Here is a 16070-nt window from a genome sequence, read left to right as displayed (position 1 = left end):
TGTCTGATAATATATCAGCCCAGTGTCGTTGTCAAATCAATGCTGATTTGCACTACTAATAATACATTTAATTTGTTTGTTTTATCACTTTTCTGCCATTTGGATACATGTGTGACGCTTCCTTTTGTGCTCCATACATGATTCCTTTGGTAATCAAGGTCAGTAATGTTAACATGATGACAGAAAAGCCCATCACGTGTCACTTAAAAGTCTGGCTGGTGTCACATGTACCGTCAGGCAACAAAAAACTCCTGTCAGCTAACATCCAGAGTGAAAGCAGCACAATGCTACACATTGTGCTCATTGAAATAATTGAGGGAGAGAAATAAGTACTGGAAGGCGAGGCTGTCAGGTGTTCTTTGTATCTGTGTCATTAGAGGTTTGTCATGGCCAAGCTTTTCTTTGTTTCTCCGCTGCTAGAACCTGCAGAACTTTAGAAAGAGGGGCAAGACTGGCGCTGTTGAGGAGGAAGAGACACACATACGTATTGACTGCACACATGCTAATGCAGATCTCTGAACACCAGGGGGATGATGTTCTTGTTTTGCTCATTTTATCAGATCTTCTCCCTCTGGAAATGTTAATACTTTGGCCAGTTTCACCGCCTCTGTAGCTTTCCCTCGATCACACATGCATATACTGTACTGTACACACACACTGTGAGCAACGCTGCTGTAGGTGTGTGTGTGTGTGTGTGTGTGTGTGTGTGTGTGTGTGTGTGTGTGTGTGAAAAAAGGGGTAAATTCAGTGTAATGACGTGACAGATTCACAAAAGGGGAGAGGGGAGAAAATGAAAGGGAGAGAGAGAGAGAGAGCGAATGAGCGAGGGTGGGCGGGTGAAAGACAGGTGGAGTCCATAGTTGCCTTGGCAACCTCTCCCATAAATGGCAAGAAGGGATATCGCATTGCAAAGGTCAGGTTGTGTAGAGAAGGAGGAATTGTACAATAATGAAGACAGAGAGGAGACAGCAACGAGTGGAAGGCAGAAAAAAGATTTGAAGCAGGAGCCAGGAGAGTGGACAGATCCTGAAGTGACAGGGCATTTTCACCGCATGGGAGAGGAAGCAGCAGAGCCCAGGAATCCTTGTCGTCTCGTGGATGTGCAGCGCATGGACAGCGACCAAGGAGGGAGGGGGGTGGGGAGGAGCTGAAGAGGAGCGCAGCAGCCAGTCAAGCAGCCCACTGCTCAATTAGCCAGCACCAGCAGGAGCCAGCCACCCATCTGCGAAAGAGTTAATCGGCTGGTGTTGTAATGAATTAAATAAAGAGTTTCCGCCGCATGTGCTACTGGAGAGCGAGACAGAGAGAGAGAGGGGGAGAGAGAGGGAGATTGAGTAAAGGAGGGAGGGTTAGAAAAGCAGAGGGAGGGAGAGACGGGCAAAAATGCGATGAGGATTCGCTGCACCTGACGGACAGCCTGGGATGACTGGAGTGGTGGACAGGCACAGGTGCACTGCAGGTGAGATGGGACTGGAAGCTTGAAACTGGAAGCCGGAGGCTGTTGTAGAGAGGTGTGTGTGTGTGGGATGAGGATGTGCCAGCTGGGATTAGATTCCACGCCTGTTGTGTTTGTTGTGGTTGTTGTGGTGACGGTGTGCATATGCTCAGCAGGCAGGAGCCCAGGCTAGACGAAGGCTGAGTGGACGATACTGGAAACTGCACACAGAGCCTTTTGTGCGTGTGTTTGGGTGAGCGTTCATTTGCTGTGCAGATGTTTTTAAATCCGAGAGAGAAAGTGAGAGAGGCTGCGGTAACATCAAGACACCAAACAAGACCGGAGGCGGATCGAGGGGGAAAGAGTAAGAATGATTGAGATGGGGGGGCGGGGGTGCAGAGAGGATGACGACATGAGAAAGAGAGAGGTGGAGGAGGGGTGGTGTGAGTGCAGCCTGCTTTACATGCAGGTCAGGTAATGTAGCGCTCCACTCTGCGAGGCTACGTCCTTCTGTTGGAGCTCTGTGGCCAACTCCAGTGAGTGCACATACACGCCTGTGTGTGAGTGTATACATGGGTGTCTTTAGTTGTCAGTCAGGAGTGAATTCAGCCCCTCAGCCCCAAGTTTAAGCTGACATTTCAAACATACATCAGTAAAACTGTCTTCTTGAGGCTCACAGCATATTTAATTCAACAGGAGGTTAGAAATGATGTACATTTGATCTAAGTAGTAGCGCCTCAGTTAAGAGTTTTGTCTGTCATCTGGGATTATGGCTGAACGAGTTCAGGTGATAACGACTGACAGGGTAAAACAGTGTCTTGAATATAATTTCTTCTTAGAATGAACACATTGATTACAGTGGTGATTGTCAGGATGGAGAATTGTGAAAGGGTAATAACATATGTTGAAACAGCCCCCCTTTAGTTTGCTCTCACGCCCTCTCAGTGCAGTATTTGCAACTCAAAGTCCAGGCTCAGTTTATCTGCGGCTGTCAGTGGAGGAACAGTTAAAACAACACGAGGCGGCGTTGAAATGAATGTGTTTACTTTACCTGGCAACTGTGAGTAAGCCTCATTAAGGCAACAAACAGAGAAACACTGGCAGATACAGACACACACGACCACAAATCACTTCTGCACCATTAAAGCCAGCCCTCAGAGTCATTTAGCTTTGTGGGAAAATAAAATCATTAACGTTGTCTGAACAAGTGAACAGCAATTATTTATGACGCACCAATAGTGCCCCTGAGCCGCTGCCGGTTCAACAGATTGTCAAGGGCGATGCTTTACTGGCTGGCTACACAGAATAAATGACTGACATATGATCAGGTGGTCAAGGCCAATGTGAGTCCAACCAGAAAAAACCTGTATTATCCCTGAAAGAAACCCAGATTACCCATGACCCCTCAGTGTGGCTGGGAATGAGCTCTCTGACAGAGGACATGCAGAGTTTTATAGTTTCAGGTCTCACTGTCCTTTGAAGTCAGACAAACAGCCTTGTTTTAAGCAATGTGATGATGCGTTTTTGAGATCATCACAGGTACGTATTTTATTATTTGATTCCTTTAGACTTCAGACATACGTGCTTTTCACAGGATGGCATTAAAATAAAAAGAACAGCTCGCTGGGAGACAGAAATTCTCAACGTCGGATCAAAGAGTTGTCTTTAGTCATAATTGCTTTGACATACATTGGTAGAAATTCATATGCTACGGGGAAACGGACGTGTGGGTTGAGATTATGCTCATTTTGAGTGTCCCACTTGTCTCAGTGCCAGCGAGGCGAGGCGCTCCCGCTGGTTTTTTCACATTTAGAATTTCCATCAGCCAAACATTATTTGGCGGACAGAATAACAGGCCAGTGGTCCACTCTTCTGTGGTATGCAAATCTGCAAACGCAAACTTCATGGTCAATTATTCGATCTCATGGAGCGTAAAGTTCAAACATTTTTCCTTAACGTCTCTGCTGGAGTTCATAGCAAACAGTACAGAGTACAGTTAGTCGCATGATATGTGTGTATTTACATTTCCACCGCTATTCCTTAGCGGTGTTGCAGTTGAGGTGATGTCACAGTTGTACCGTTTATCCAATGAAAATGCTGTCCCAGAGTGCTCCTTAATGACTCCACAGAGGATTACTGATACCCATGAATGTGTATTGTGATATGGACTCATCATATTTCTAGAATTGGTGATATTTTGTCACTGTTGAACTTTACTACCATCTGCTGGATTTATCTAACAGTGTTAACAAACGTAATTCAGATCCACTCCAAAACTTTAAGGATTCTTCGTCGGCCCATGCTACACCCTTCCACCGAGTTTCATGAAAATTGGGCCGGTAGTTCTTTCGTAATCCTGCTGGCAAACTGTCCAGTGAACAAACAAAACATAACCTCCTTGGCGGAGGTGATAAAATGGCTTGGAATAACTCTTATCTTTTAAAATGCTGGTCGCAATTTCACACAACTGTTAATTCAACTCATTAGAGTTGTAATGGATCGCATTATGTTCCTGTTATTGTGTCCAACCTCTACTATTATACACTACGACTGTACTGCATTCCTTTCCCTTACTATTACTCTACTAATACGGCAGGTTTGGAGGTTGTAGTGTGTTCACACTAGAAAAGTGGAAAGCATATTTAAAAGTCTTGATTTGTGAGCATCCTGCTGATGTACTGTGCACTGTTCTTCCATGATGTAATGGCTAGTGTAAAAAGAGGAGCCGCCCACAGCTCAGACAGAAAGTGTCAATCCAGTCTGCAAAACTGCAAAATCATTGATTTCTTTGCATACTAACTTCCAGCAATTAAGTACTACATGCAGTATACTGTGTAATATGGAAGTGGGGCACAGCTGTATACCCTGTATACAGTCTGTAAATGGTTACACTGTGTTAGACCAGTAATGATGGCTCTGTTTCTTCTTGGTAAGGAAAGCCTTTGGATTAGTGTAATTATAACGCTGAATATTGTATCAAAACCAAGCAAGGCGTTTCGCCACAATACATGAATAAAAGAGAGAAAGAAATCGAGAGTGGGAGAAGAGCATTAAGTGAAAGACGCTGTCAGAGAACGGCATCAGGGCCAAATGAGGCAACATAAAGTGAAAGATTAGATTACAATAAGGTAATAATCAGTCGAAAACGCTCCGCCTGATGCTGGTGTTTACTGAAATAATCTAAGCTTTTGTTGAGACAGTATTAAAATGGAAGGGATATAATGAAAAACCACCAACTATCATAAATCAAAACTCGGCTGTCACTTTTTTTTTTCATCCACGCGCCAGGAGAGTAATGCGGGTCCTGCAGAACGGAGGCTGAATGGACTGAAAATTGCCTGCAGATAAGAATAAGAACTAGAATAAGAGTTTGGATTAGAATTAAAATTCATGAACTCTGTGCAATCTTTTTTTAATTTTCCATGTCATTTTGAGGTATTTCTGGGCCATCAGTGGCTTGGCCTGGTTTTGACTGTGGGGTAATTATGTTTTAATGGAAAGCTCACTTCCTGAGGCCTCGGCCAACATGCGGGCAGCTTTTCATACATGGCAGAGCCGCAGGAAGGGCAGCGGTCAGATGAGAGATACAGCAGGGGCTGGCGAAAATAAGCAGGTGAGGTGGCAGGGTTCAGATAGAAACATTACGGCAGGTGCATCGAGAGCGAAAGAGACGGCAGCGAGCGAGGAGGAGACAGAGCGGTTGCTTTGCCTGTGGTGTAGAAGTCTGGGAGAGAGGCCAACGTCGCAGCAACTGAGTGGGCTGCTGTTTGATTCGATTTCACTCTTTTCATTTCCTCCCCTTCGCCAGTTACAGCCAACAGCACAATCTTGTTTCAGGTGCGCTGTAACCCGACGCCTGCAAAACACAGCCACCCACTATATTAACACCAATCAAACTTAATGATTGTGGTTTATATAGTCATGAAGCTGTCAGCAATATTAATGAGTTTTATAAATGGCCTGTCAGAAAAGAAACGATTCAGGAAATGCAGCTGATAATGCTTTTTATTTTCTGGAGGATGCATTATATTTTTGTGTCAGGCACCTGCACTCAGGCTCGCCGGTCCAGCTTGTTCTACTTCCAATGTTTTCTTTCTGTTGGTGAACTTCAGGCATTATTAGAGAAGTAAGTATCTAACTTTTCTCTGTCTGTCTCCCTCCCTTCCCTCTTTTGTCCTTCATGAACTCCACAGCAACAGCCCAACTACTGGAGCTTTAAGGTCAGTGCTGCGTGTCTAAGTGTCCCTGTGCGTTTGTTATTCTCCTGTCTGTTGTGTGTGTGTGTGTGTCTGTGTGTGTGTGTGTGTGTGTGTGTGTGTGTGTGTGTGTGTGTGTGTGTGTGTGTGTGTGTGTTTGTCTGCGTGTGTGCTGTGCTGTGGGATCACGTCAGACTCCTCGAGCATCACCAGCCTATCTCCTCAGTCCTCTGGCTCATCCAACACCCAGCTCACTTGGCATCTCTCAGCTCTGAGGGCATTGTGTATGTGTGTGGGTGTGTGCGCACGCATGTGTGTTTGTGGTGTGTGCGTAGGGTTGTGGTGGCAGAGGTGTCAGGGGTGGCGACAGCTTAAACTTCTCCAGCTCCATTTAATCTGCAGAAGACGATTCTCTCGGGATTTATGATACCTCAGTCAGCTAGCATTAATGGCTAGAAGCCATGTGACCTTGCTGAAGTATTACTCAGACTGACTGAGACATTAAGAAGACATTTCAGACGTGCTGCTGAGGCATTACTGAAATAATGCTTTGACATTAGCACAGAGGCTCGAGTCACGGTTGGCCTGCTGAATATGGTTTATCCACAGGTTGCAGAGAGGAAATATGGGTTGTATATACTAGAGAAGGCCAGAAGAAAGACATTTTGAAGGTGTATATCACTTATGCTGCATTTAAAGAGTTGAGCCTATTTCTTAGCTGGTATTAGAGTGAGGATCCCAGACCCAAGCCTGATGGGACACGTCGAAACATAACGTGTTGGGCTCATTTAGAAATGTTTTTCGGGTTCGGGTTGGGTCACGTTGGCTGGGCTAGCCTACCTGACTTGATTCTTTCAAAGTCTGTGTTGGCTGCAATATTTACGTGACAATACATGAACACAATACACAGGCTATTTCAAGCATTAAATAGCCTATTAATGTGGAGACCATGCAGGGAAATCAACAATACGGAGGCCTTTTGATTTAGTCCTCAGTGCAGATGATAACGAAGCAGTCGGTTATGTAAAATGTAAAACGTGTGGCTCCGATGAGATATGACAGCAAGAACCAAGAAGACTGGGAATTCAGCCTTGCAGCGACACGTGGACGGGGCGTTTCCAGGATGCAGGCTGACTAACAACAATTGTGTGACAAACTCGGCGCTTCAGCTTACATCAGCTGCGTTGGGCCCCGGTCAGATTTGGACATGAAAAACAGAATGCCTGTCGGGTTCAGGTCGGGCTCGATTACCGCTCTCTCAGAGTTAGGTCGGGTGTAGACAGAGAAGCACGGCCTGAGCTGCACTCTGGGTGGTATGCATTGTACTATCGCTTTGTTGTGGCGTTACACCTCACAGTGGCGGGCAGGGAGCTATGCTATCCAAACAGAAAGAAGAATGTATTGATGTATGTGTGTGTGTGTGAGAGAGAGCGAGAGGGAAGAGCCCAGGGCTTATCTGTGGTGTAGTCTTCCCTGAATCCCTGCTCACAATATCATTTGGACAGGGTGGAAATGTCACTGAATATCAATAGCCATATGCCCTGACCCATGGGGAAGGCTAAGCAATTCATCCCTCACTCCCACAAGTACTGTAACCTCAAACCAGAGTGATATGAAATAGAATTTAGAGTCCCGTCACATAAATCTATGACACAACGTTCAGGTGGTCTGGAAAACGTTGTACGTAGGTGAAGTGAAACTCTAAACGTCAGTTACTTTCTGATGCTGTTGTTGTTATGAGAACCAGACGTGAAAAAACACGTTTCTATACTGAGAATGTGAAATGAAAAGTTTAAAAATAGCAGAGCTGCAGCTAACGATTATTTTTTCTGATGTTTAGTCCAACCAGCTGTCCAAAGCTCAAAGCTGTTCAGTCTAGAATCATTAAAACACAGTGAAAACTAGCAAATATTCACACTTTAGAGGCTGGAACCTGAAGTTTTCTTGCTTTAGAATTGACTAAAAATAAGTGTTTGTCAAAATAATTGCTAATTAATTTTCTGCCACAACAACTAATCAATTGATGGACTAATTGCTGCAGCTCTGAAAACAACAGTATCCTATTTTGGTGAGCTTGCACTTGTAAGTACACAAAGTTGCTGTTCTATTAATCACTCGTTGTTTCTTTCCGGCAGCCAAAAATGCATCAGGTTTTGTTTAATCACCGCAGAGAGAGAGTTAGAATTTATTTATTGGCCCCACGAGGTGCTGCAGCGGTAATAAAATGTAGAATGAAACAACCAAACTGGTCCACGTGGTGAAAGATCTGAAAGTATTTGCTTTCAGAACACACTCTGTTGTGGACACCTTTTATGTTGACACCTCATCCTGCTCAATTTTCTTCATTTCACACTAAAGCCTCTGAAAGCCTCGTCCCACTCCCTCGTCTCACCAGCGCTAATCTAAGCTCGACTCGGGGTTCTCCTGCCTGCTGAAAATAGACACTAAATGAAACTACTACCAGGACTGCACTACACTGGAAAAATACGTATATCACGGAGTACTACATACACACGCTTCTTAAACCTTAGTGATGACAGTTACAGGTGTTGGACGTGGAACAATGCATAGTTAGGTGTGTATCTAAAAGACGTCTGGAACATGCGGTTCCTCACCTTGTTTTCAGGCCACTGTTTCTCTGTTTTCTATCAGAACAGAGAATCTCTCCCAGTAATCTCAGCTATCATCTCCCCTCCGGAAGAGAACGCTATTTTGTTCCTTCTCCTTCCGAACAAACCGATTTCATCTGCGCACAATTCACAGCAATTTGGCAGAGCAATTTGTTCCATGCATTGATGACGCCTGGTATTTTAAAAAGACAGGACTCGGGGGGGTTGTTGGGGTTTGGGGACTGTGTGTCCAGGCGGAAGATTGCCCTGAGAGTTGGGAAAGATGGAGAGAAATAATGATAGTGGGGGAAGAGACAAACGGATGTGAGAGATGGGTCGATATGAGGGAGCTGTTTTCGCTCTCCATTTTCTAAAAGTGAGAGCTGTGAGCTTTTTTTTTTATGTTGAAAAAGAGCCAGTTCATGGGGAGAGGGAGAAAATTCAACATCCTCGAATGCAGACAGCAATAGCACAAGCGTGGCACCTGGATGCGGCTTTGGCCTCCGCCGCTAGAGACCGGGGTGGAGGCAGGGATGTTGACGTAAAGCAGCTCAGCAAGAGAGAAGCGAGCTTTGGGAGGGGTGGGAGAGGACAAATGAGTGACAGGGGATAAATGCGTTGCAGTAAGGAGAAGAAGACAGACAACTGGAGGCAAAGACAGACATCAGACAACAGATATCATTAGAAGGAGAAGAGATACTGTTAAGGTGTGAGGGCTGTGATATTAACTATTTAACACCTGTCTCTCCAGTAATACCCGTGAGCCAATCACTTCATTGTCATTTCACATGCATCTTGCTGTCTTCGACATTTCTGGCTGACATATTCTCTCTTTGCTCAAGTCCAGCAAAATGTCATTCAGGGGAAAAATCAGAACGAATAGCCTCCCGGAGATTGTGTGATCAGCATACCTTTGGACTTCAGGATGTAGCTGTCATATTTTGCACAAATTACCAAAACACAGTCTAGAGAGTTACAGACTTGCTAGTATACTTTTATGACAGTACGCGTTTGCTCCCCTGGTCATTGTTTGGGCATGATATGCTGTCTGGCTTTATAGGTAAAATACGTCATTCTTAGAACACCACCTAACATCTTTTCTAAAGTTTGCAGATACATTTACATTTAACTGGCTGAGAGGCAGCACAGTATGTAAACTGTAAACTGGTTCCCCTGGTGTTCCTTTGCATTTTTCCCCAAGACATTCTGTCGGTGAACTGCAAATCAATTTTTAAGTTTATACCGAAGAGAAGCTAAGAAAGTCTCAGCTGCCCCTTGTTCAAGTGTCAGAATGATTTTGATGAGATGTTCCCAAACATAAAAAGCCGTATACCAAGGCTACCATCACTTGACCTTAAAACAGAGCATCCGTGTTTGTGTCTATGTGTGTGTTTGTGTGTAACAAGAAACAACATGGCGGGAGCCTGGGTTGACTTTAATGCAGTTTGTAGCCTAAGGTCTGTTGTCAGGCTGCCGTGTCCCGCTTTCCACTCCATTCGCTTCTGTGCCGTGTAAGATCATCCTGTTCCTTACTTGTTCCTCTTTTCCGCCGTGCCCTTATAACAGTGTAGAGTTCTCGACAGTAATTGAGTGCTGTTGGAAAAAGTCTGGATCGCTCTAAAAGAAAAGGTGGAGGTGGAGGGTGAGCGGGAGGGAGGTGTGGAGGGAGGATTGTAGAGGAAAATAAGAAGGAGGCAGAACCAGTTTCCCTCAAAGCAGACTGAACACCATCATGCATTACACTGGCATGGCTAGCAGGACCAGATGCATGACCAGATGGTGTGTTCGCATATAATATTTACAATGTAAAATTACTGCACAGATATATTTTCAGTTTTCATATCACATAAACCACCAATATGGAAGTCAATGCTTGGAGCCTGTTGTAACAAGGCACACTGACTAAGAGCATATATAACGACAGCTGCGGTAAGCTTATACACGTACATAAATTGTGGTTTCATTGTCTTGTTCAGCAGCACGTTCATAGCAGTTCATTGGAGTAGAGCGTCGTTCAATTTCCCAACATTTTTTTCCGCTGGCTCAGAAATTTAAGATTTGAGTTTGCCGACGTTGTGAGAAGCGAGCACAGTCTTGCAGGGCCAAATTCTCAATTCCCCTTTTCATAGAAAGCTCCAGCTAGGTTGTTTATCCTTGAAATGATATTCTCACATGCACTTGCAGAGTTGTTCTGTGTTTCTCTCTCAGCCGTGCATAAAAACATGAACAGATACTCGCGGTATGTTTTAGACTTGGTGGTCTTTTCAGCTGTTCCCATTCATGCTCAAAGTTATTATTGCACATTTCTATGCAACATCTATTTCTGGGTTTTGCTTCTTCTGAATAATAAGGTATCCAGGGAAATCTTTTATCAGCTACCTTTTTATTAGCATTGAGAAGGTGATATGTAGTCTGCTGACTATAAATGAAAAATTGAGTTTTAGTTTTTACAGGAATACTTTGACACTTCAGGAAGTCTGCGTAGTTATTTTATTTTTATTTTTATTTTTTTTTTGCTGAAAGTTACATGAGAATATTGATACCCGTCCCACTCACTGTACAGTAAATATGCAGCTTGCATGAGCAGCCAGGTAGCTTAGCTTAGCATCTTGACCTGGAAACAGGAAGAAAACAGTTAGTTGGATCTAAAGGTAACAACAGCAGCACCTCTAAAGCCCACTAATTAACATGCCACATCTTGTTTATTTAATCCTTGTAAAACCCAGCTCTTAGCTCTTTTGTACTGGTTTAAGGGTTTGACTGTTCCTTGATCCTGACCAGTAACTTCCTGGAGTCTCAACTGGTTGCCTGCCCACTGCTCAGTCAGGAAATGGTCAGGTTTTTAATTTGTGCAGAGCCAAGCTAGCTGTCACCCCCGTGCTTCCAGTCTTTTTGCCAAGCTAAGCTAACCAGCTGCTCGTGGTAGCTTCATATTTGCTATGCTGGCATGCAAGTGGTATCACTCTTGTTGCTGTTACTATATTGTTACTGCATTTAAAACTTTATCTTGAAACCTAAAGAGAACGAAAACATGGGATTCAAAGAGAATTAAGTTCATTAAGAGGATTTAGTACTAGATTGAAACCCCCAGCCTTATAGTACTGTATATGCCCCTCTAATGCCTTTCATATTTCGCTGTAGCTGGCCAGAATATGACACACTGCAATGTGTGCCACTCCTCTGTGGTGCTGTTGCCTGTGTTTTTGTTCAGTGTGGTCACAGCTTGATAAATGACCCTCTTAGAAAACACGGTGGGGGTTATCTGTCAGCATCACCATCTCTCTCTGCGTGCCCAGACACTGTCTGCCACCACTATCACTGGACACCACCACTATCATTCTGTGAGTGTGTGTGTGTGTGTGTGTGTGTGTGTGTGTGTGACTGAATTATGCAAGATAGCGACAGAAGGAGCGTACATTATAGAAAGGATTGTTCCGCCTCTGAGTACTGATGGGGATTTGTAACTTGCCTTGTAAACACACATGCAATTGCAAAGCAGGCAATTTAAAGAACAAATCACCAATGACAGCGGTAGTTCCATGCTGCTGCAGCACATTTAGTTTAGCTCAATGTAGTGCAGCAAGAATTAGTTGATTGATTGATTGGCAGAAGTTCAATCGCAGAGCGTGTTTAACGACAGCAATGATGCTCTTCAGCAGGTAGAGGACAATAAAAGACAAAAGTGGTTGATGTAGATATATTCAGTTGTTCTCACTGTTTAAATGGGAAGCTTTGTCTCCTGCGTCCTGTCAGTACTTAGTACTTAATAGAATCAGTGCATATGTTTGGATTTGAGATTGTCCTGAATACCCACCTGCAGTAATGTAATGATAAGCCAATCACATGTGGATAGGAGAAGGAGAAGGACCCCACTGTTGGAATAAAGGATGTGTGACCTCAAGAAATCTTTTCATTTAAGCCTGACACAGCCCATTTTCTTTCTGTCATTGGCCTAATTAGAAAAAAAATCATCACCAAAGAAGATTTGTAGAGACAATATTCTGCAATTTGACAAATAATTGGTCTTCTGAGAAATTCCTCATGTTCTTTTGGCACCCGCTGACTGTGACAGGCTGCCGAGTGTCAGTCAGGTCTCAGTCGTCTTCAGCGGTGCTCTGAGCTAAATGCTAACGTCGGCCAATGAAAGTATAAGCTACACAAACAAGTTGAACCAGGAAACTCTGCAAATTTTCATTGCAATCCATTTAATAGTTGAGATATTTGAGTGTGGACCAAAATGGTGGACCAACAGACTGACATCGCTTTCCATAGGGTCATGCTGGTTGCAGGGCTAAAAATAAGATAAGATATAACTTTATTCATCCCACATTGGGGAAATTAAGATGTTACAGACAGGAAGAATAGCAAGAATAAAAAGGTGGTGTTGAAAAAGAACAAATAGACAATAAAACAGAATGCAAAATAGAAATTAACCTTATATAAATGTACATTATACACGAGAGTATAAAAATAATATTGCCTTGAATATTTGAATTGCACATTAAAAAATGGATAATAAACAAGTGTTTTGTACTATTGCACAGTCGAAATATGGGACACAGTAAAGAAAGAAACTAGATTCAGTTTGTTCAGTGTGACTATTTGCTACTGCTCTGATTTCTGTCAAAAAAGAAAGTTTATATGAAAGTAACCTGTATTTGCAGCCTCAGTTTACTTTGCAGTATGGCCTCCTGTCCTATCGTCCAATTAGCAGAATTATATATCAGTGTATGATTGTGTTCTGTGTGGTTCTGTTGAGAGCAACTGAGCACAGAGGTGGCTCTTGTGTAGCTTCTGGCAGACTCTCACATTAATGAAGTATTACATTAATGAAAGCTACAGTCAACCCATGCTGCAGTTTGACTCAGGTAGAGAGGGATATGCTTGGAAAGGGTGGAAAACTGGAGTGCTCGTGGTGCAAGGAGGAGGAGACAGGCAAAGCTACTGTACTGTGGCTAAGGATGTGTCTGCCTCTGCCATCCAAACAATCAGCAGACAGCACTCTGGGAGCTCATTACAGCAGCCTCTGAGCTGGGAGAGACGCTACAGCGGTGGGGGATCAGGGAGCCAGTTCAGTGAGCTCAGCCCCAGCTGCACTAACAGTCTTTCAGCGAGAGACGCCTGGGCATAGGCCGGCGGGATAAACCCACAGTGACAGCCCAGGATTTGCATGAGCTTCTCCTCCCATCCCACAAGCACTCGTTTAAATTCTGCAGAAACACAGGGACAAGAGTTTGGATGAGGGCGTGTGGGAGGTGTGCAGAGTCAAGCAAACACGGCATAACTTATGCTAAGCTGCAGCACAATTTCTGGCTGAATTTTGCTCCTTACCCACTATAGGTGATTCATGAAGGCTGATGCCCTGGAGTGCTTTTTGAGAGCCATCGTGTGTTTTCCTGCTGCAGTATTCAATTGATGTCAGATACTGTGGCACTAGTAAATTTTAGTGAATGGCTGGTGGCTGAAGCATTGTCAAGGTCTTGTTAATCTTGTTATGTGGTTCATTGTGTGGTGTCTCATTGTGTGCTCACTGTTTCTTTTCCGGTTGGTTTTACTTCATCGGCCCTGTCCAATCCATTCTTTCCGCCTTGATGTCGCCTCTAAATGATTGTGCCTACATGTGTCCTCTCTTCCCGCAGAGCCGCAGTCCACGGCATTCCCAGTCTACCCAGTCTGGGCTTGCCGACCAGGCCGCCAAGCTCTCCTTTGCCTCCGCCGAATCCTTGGAGACCATGTCAGAAGCCGACATCCCCCTTGGGTTCAACCGGATGAACCGATTTCGCCAGAGCCTGCCGCTGTCCCGCTCCGCCAGCCAGAATAAGCTACGATCTCCAGGTTAAGATCTGAAGCACTGCTGGCAGGCTCTGTCACAATATGCTGGTCGGACTCAAGGCAGATTTGCAGCTGTCTGTTTACTTCATGTAGCTGCTGATGTGAACCGCTGAGCTCGCAGAGAATGGGAGGGAGTGCTACACTCTCACCTCATTTACTGTAACAGTTTTAGTTTAGTCTAATTACTCAGCTACAGAGAACTGGAGAGTAGTGACTCCTCAGATAACACAACTTCCTTTAACAGCCAGAAAACTTATGACAAGTTGATCCTCTTTCAGTGCAGGCACAATCCTGTATGTTCCTAATAAATTCATGCAGAATGTGTCAGCAAACCTTGTTTCATGACGTCTGTGCAGGTGTAGTGTGAGCTTTAAAGCATAGTTTATCATATCCAAAGCTGACTATTTTGCTTAGGAATTATTTTGGTGGTTTTATTTTACTGTGTTGCTGCTTACACCCCTGTGTTAATTAATACAGGACTCAGGGTTTGTTTTTGTGCAACTGCAAGAGTAAACAGAGTCGAGGACAGGTTTACTACAGAAGGGCCTTGGGAGTGTAGAGAGGATTAGTGTGAGGCTGGTCCAGACTCATAAAGACCAAGGTGTAGTGTTACGTCAGGTACAGTGAGATTAAAAAAGAAGTGGCTGTAAACCTAAAGTGGCAGTGGCTGAAGTGACTGATGAGTTCAGACATAAGTAGAACAGCTAATCGCCAGTCTCTCCTCTCCATGTCTCTTTACTAACCAATCTCTGTTTTCTTCTCTCCCCAACTCGTGTGCAGTATTTTTAATGACTGGTCTTTCTTTGCTTTGTTTGTTCTTTTTGTTTGTCCCACGGTGTATGAAGATGAATATTCAGGTTAGTCAGGCGTCAGACTCATCTTTACCTATAAAATCAAGGGTTACAGCATCTGACAAAGTTTTCCATGAACTGGGGCTATTTTTGGGGAATTTGATATCCATTATTGATATTTTATAGAGATAAACATTCTATTTTTTTAAAAAAGTAGTGGTAAAAATTGAACCTTGACAAGGTTGTTTTTCTTAGCTGTGAATTCCCACACAGCTTCCACAATCCTATTCTCACATTCATAAAGAAAGAACTGGTGTTTACTCTTGTCAGCGATCATTCCTGCTGATTTCTGATTATAAAAATCATCTTCTGGATTGCGTATGACAAAAGTCAAACTATATCTTTGAAAATGGCAAAAAAAAAAGAAAAAAGAAAAAAAAATGCTACAAGATTTGACAGGATTGAAGCTATCGTCTTCTCACTCAACCATCTCTCCCCTATCCCTCTCTTTTAGGCGTGCTGTTCCTGCAGTATGGAGATGAGACGCGTCGGGTGCACATCACCCATGAGCTGAGCAGCCTGGACACGCTGCACGCTCTCATCGTGCACATGTTTCCTCAGAAGTTGACAGCAGGTATGTTGAAGTCACCCAACACGGCCATCTTGATCAAGGACGAGGCGCGCAACGTCTTCTACGAACTGGAGGATGTCCGGGACATCCAGGACCGCAGCATCATCAAGATTTACCGCAAAGAGCCAATCTACGCTTCCTACCCTGCTGCTGCACACCTGGCTAACGGGGACCTGAGGGTGAGGAAAAGAGACCTGGGGGCGTGGGGGGGTGAAGAGGGCAAACTGGGTTGTTTTTGAGAAAGAGTGCTGTCTGATCCTCTGCTAGTTTGATGTTTGACAACTGAGCTGTCAGTGAGAGCTACTATAGTCTGTGCCTCCACATGAACAGGAGCAGTGTGCTTCTTTGACAAGTTAATAGCGTTTTTTTTTATATTTCATGGTAACTTTGACAGGTAGTTTCCGTGTATGTGGGTTAGTAATTTAACAGGTATTCCTCCTGGAAATGTATTTTCTTATCTTCAAGTAGGCCATCTGTTGCTGTGCAGACACCAGAGAACAATGTTCCTCTGTGAAATGAGCATATTTTAACATCTGAAGCTATTTCTGCTTCACTGAAGATCAAGGAAGCCTGAGG

At 44.0% G+C, this 16070-nt stretch overlaps 1 protein-coding gene across 8 annotated transcripts in view; it reads left to right on the top strand.

Moving 5' to 3' along the window:
• LOC143333933 (SRC kinase signaling inhibitor 1-like) overlaps positions 1–16070 on the top strand; it is a 95826-nt gene that overhangs the window by 56272 nt on the left and 23484 nt on the right. For all 8 annotated transcript variants that reach the window (XM_076752329.1, XM_076752327.1, XM_076752325.1 and 5 more), the window contains 3 exons: positions 5629–5655; positions 13880–14075; positions 15378–15673. In XM_076752329.1, the coding sequence (XP_076608444.1) occupies positions 5629–5655; positions 13880–14075; positions 15378–15673 (519 nt within the window). The remainder of the gene's footprint in view (positions 1–5628; positions 5656–13879; positions 14076–15377; positions 15674–16070) is intronic.

This window comes from Chaetodon auriga, chromosome 16, assembly GCF_051107435.1.
Source record: "Chaetodon auriga isolate fChaAug3 chromosome 16, fChaAug3.hap1, whole genome shotgun sequence".
Lineage (NCBI taxonomy): Eukaryota > Metazoa > Chordata > Actinopteri > Chaetodontiformes > Chaetodontidae > Chaetodon > Chaetodon auriga.
The sequence above is the reverse complement of the archived record's forward strand: the minus strand, read 5'-3'. Positions and strand labels throughout refer to the sequence as shown.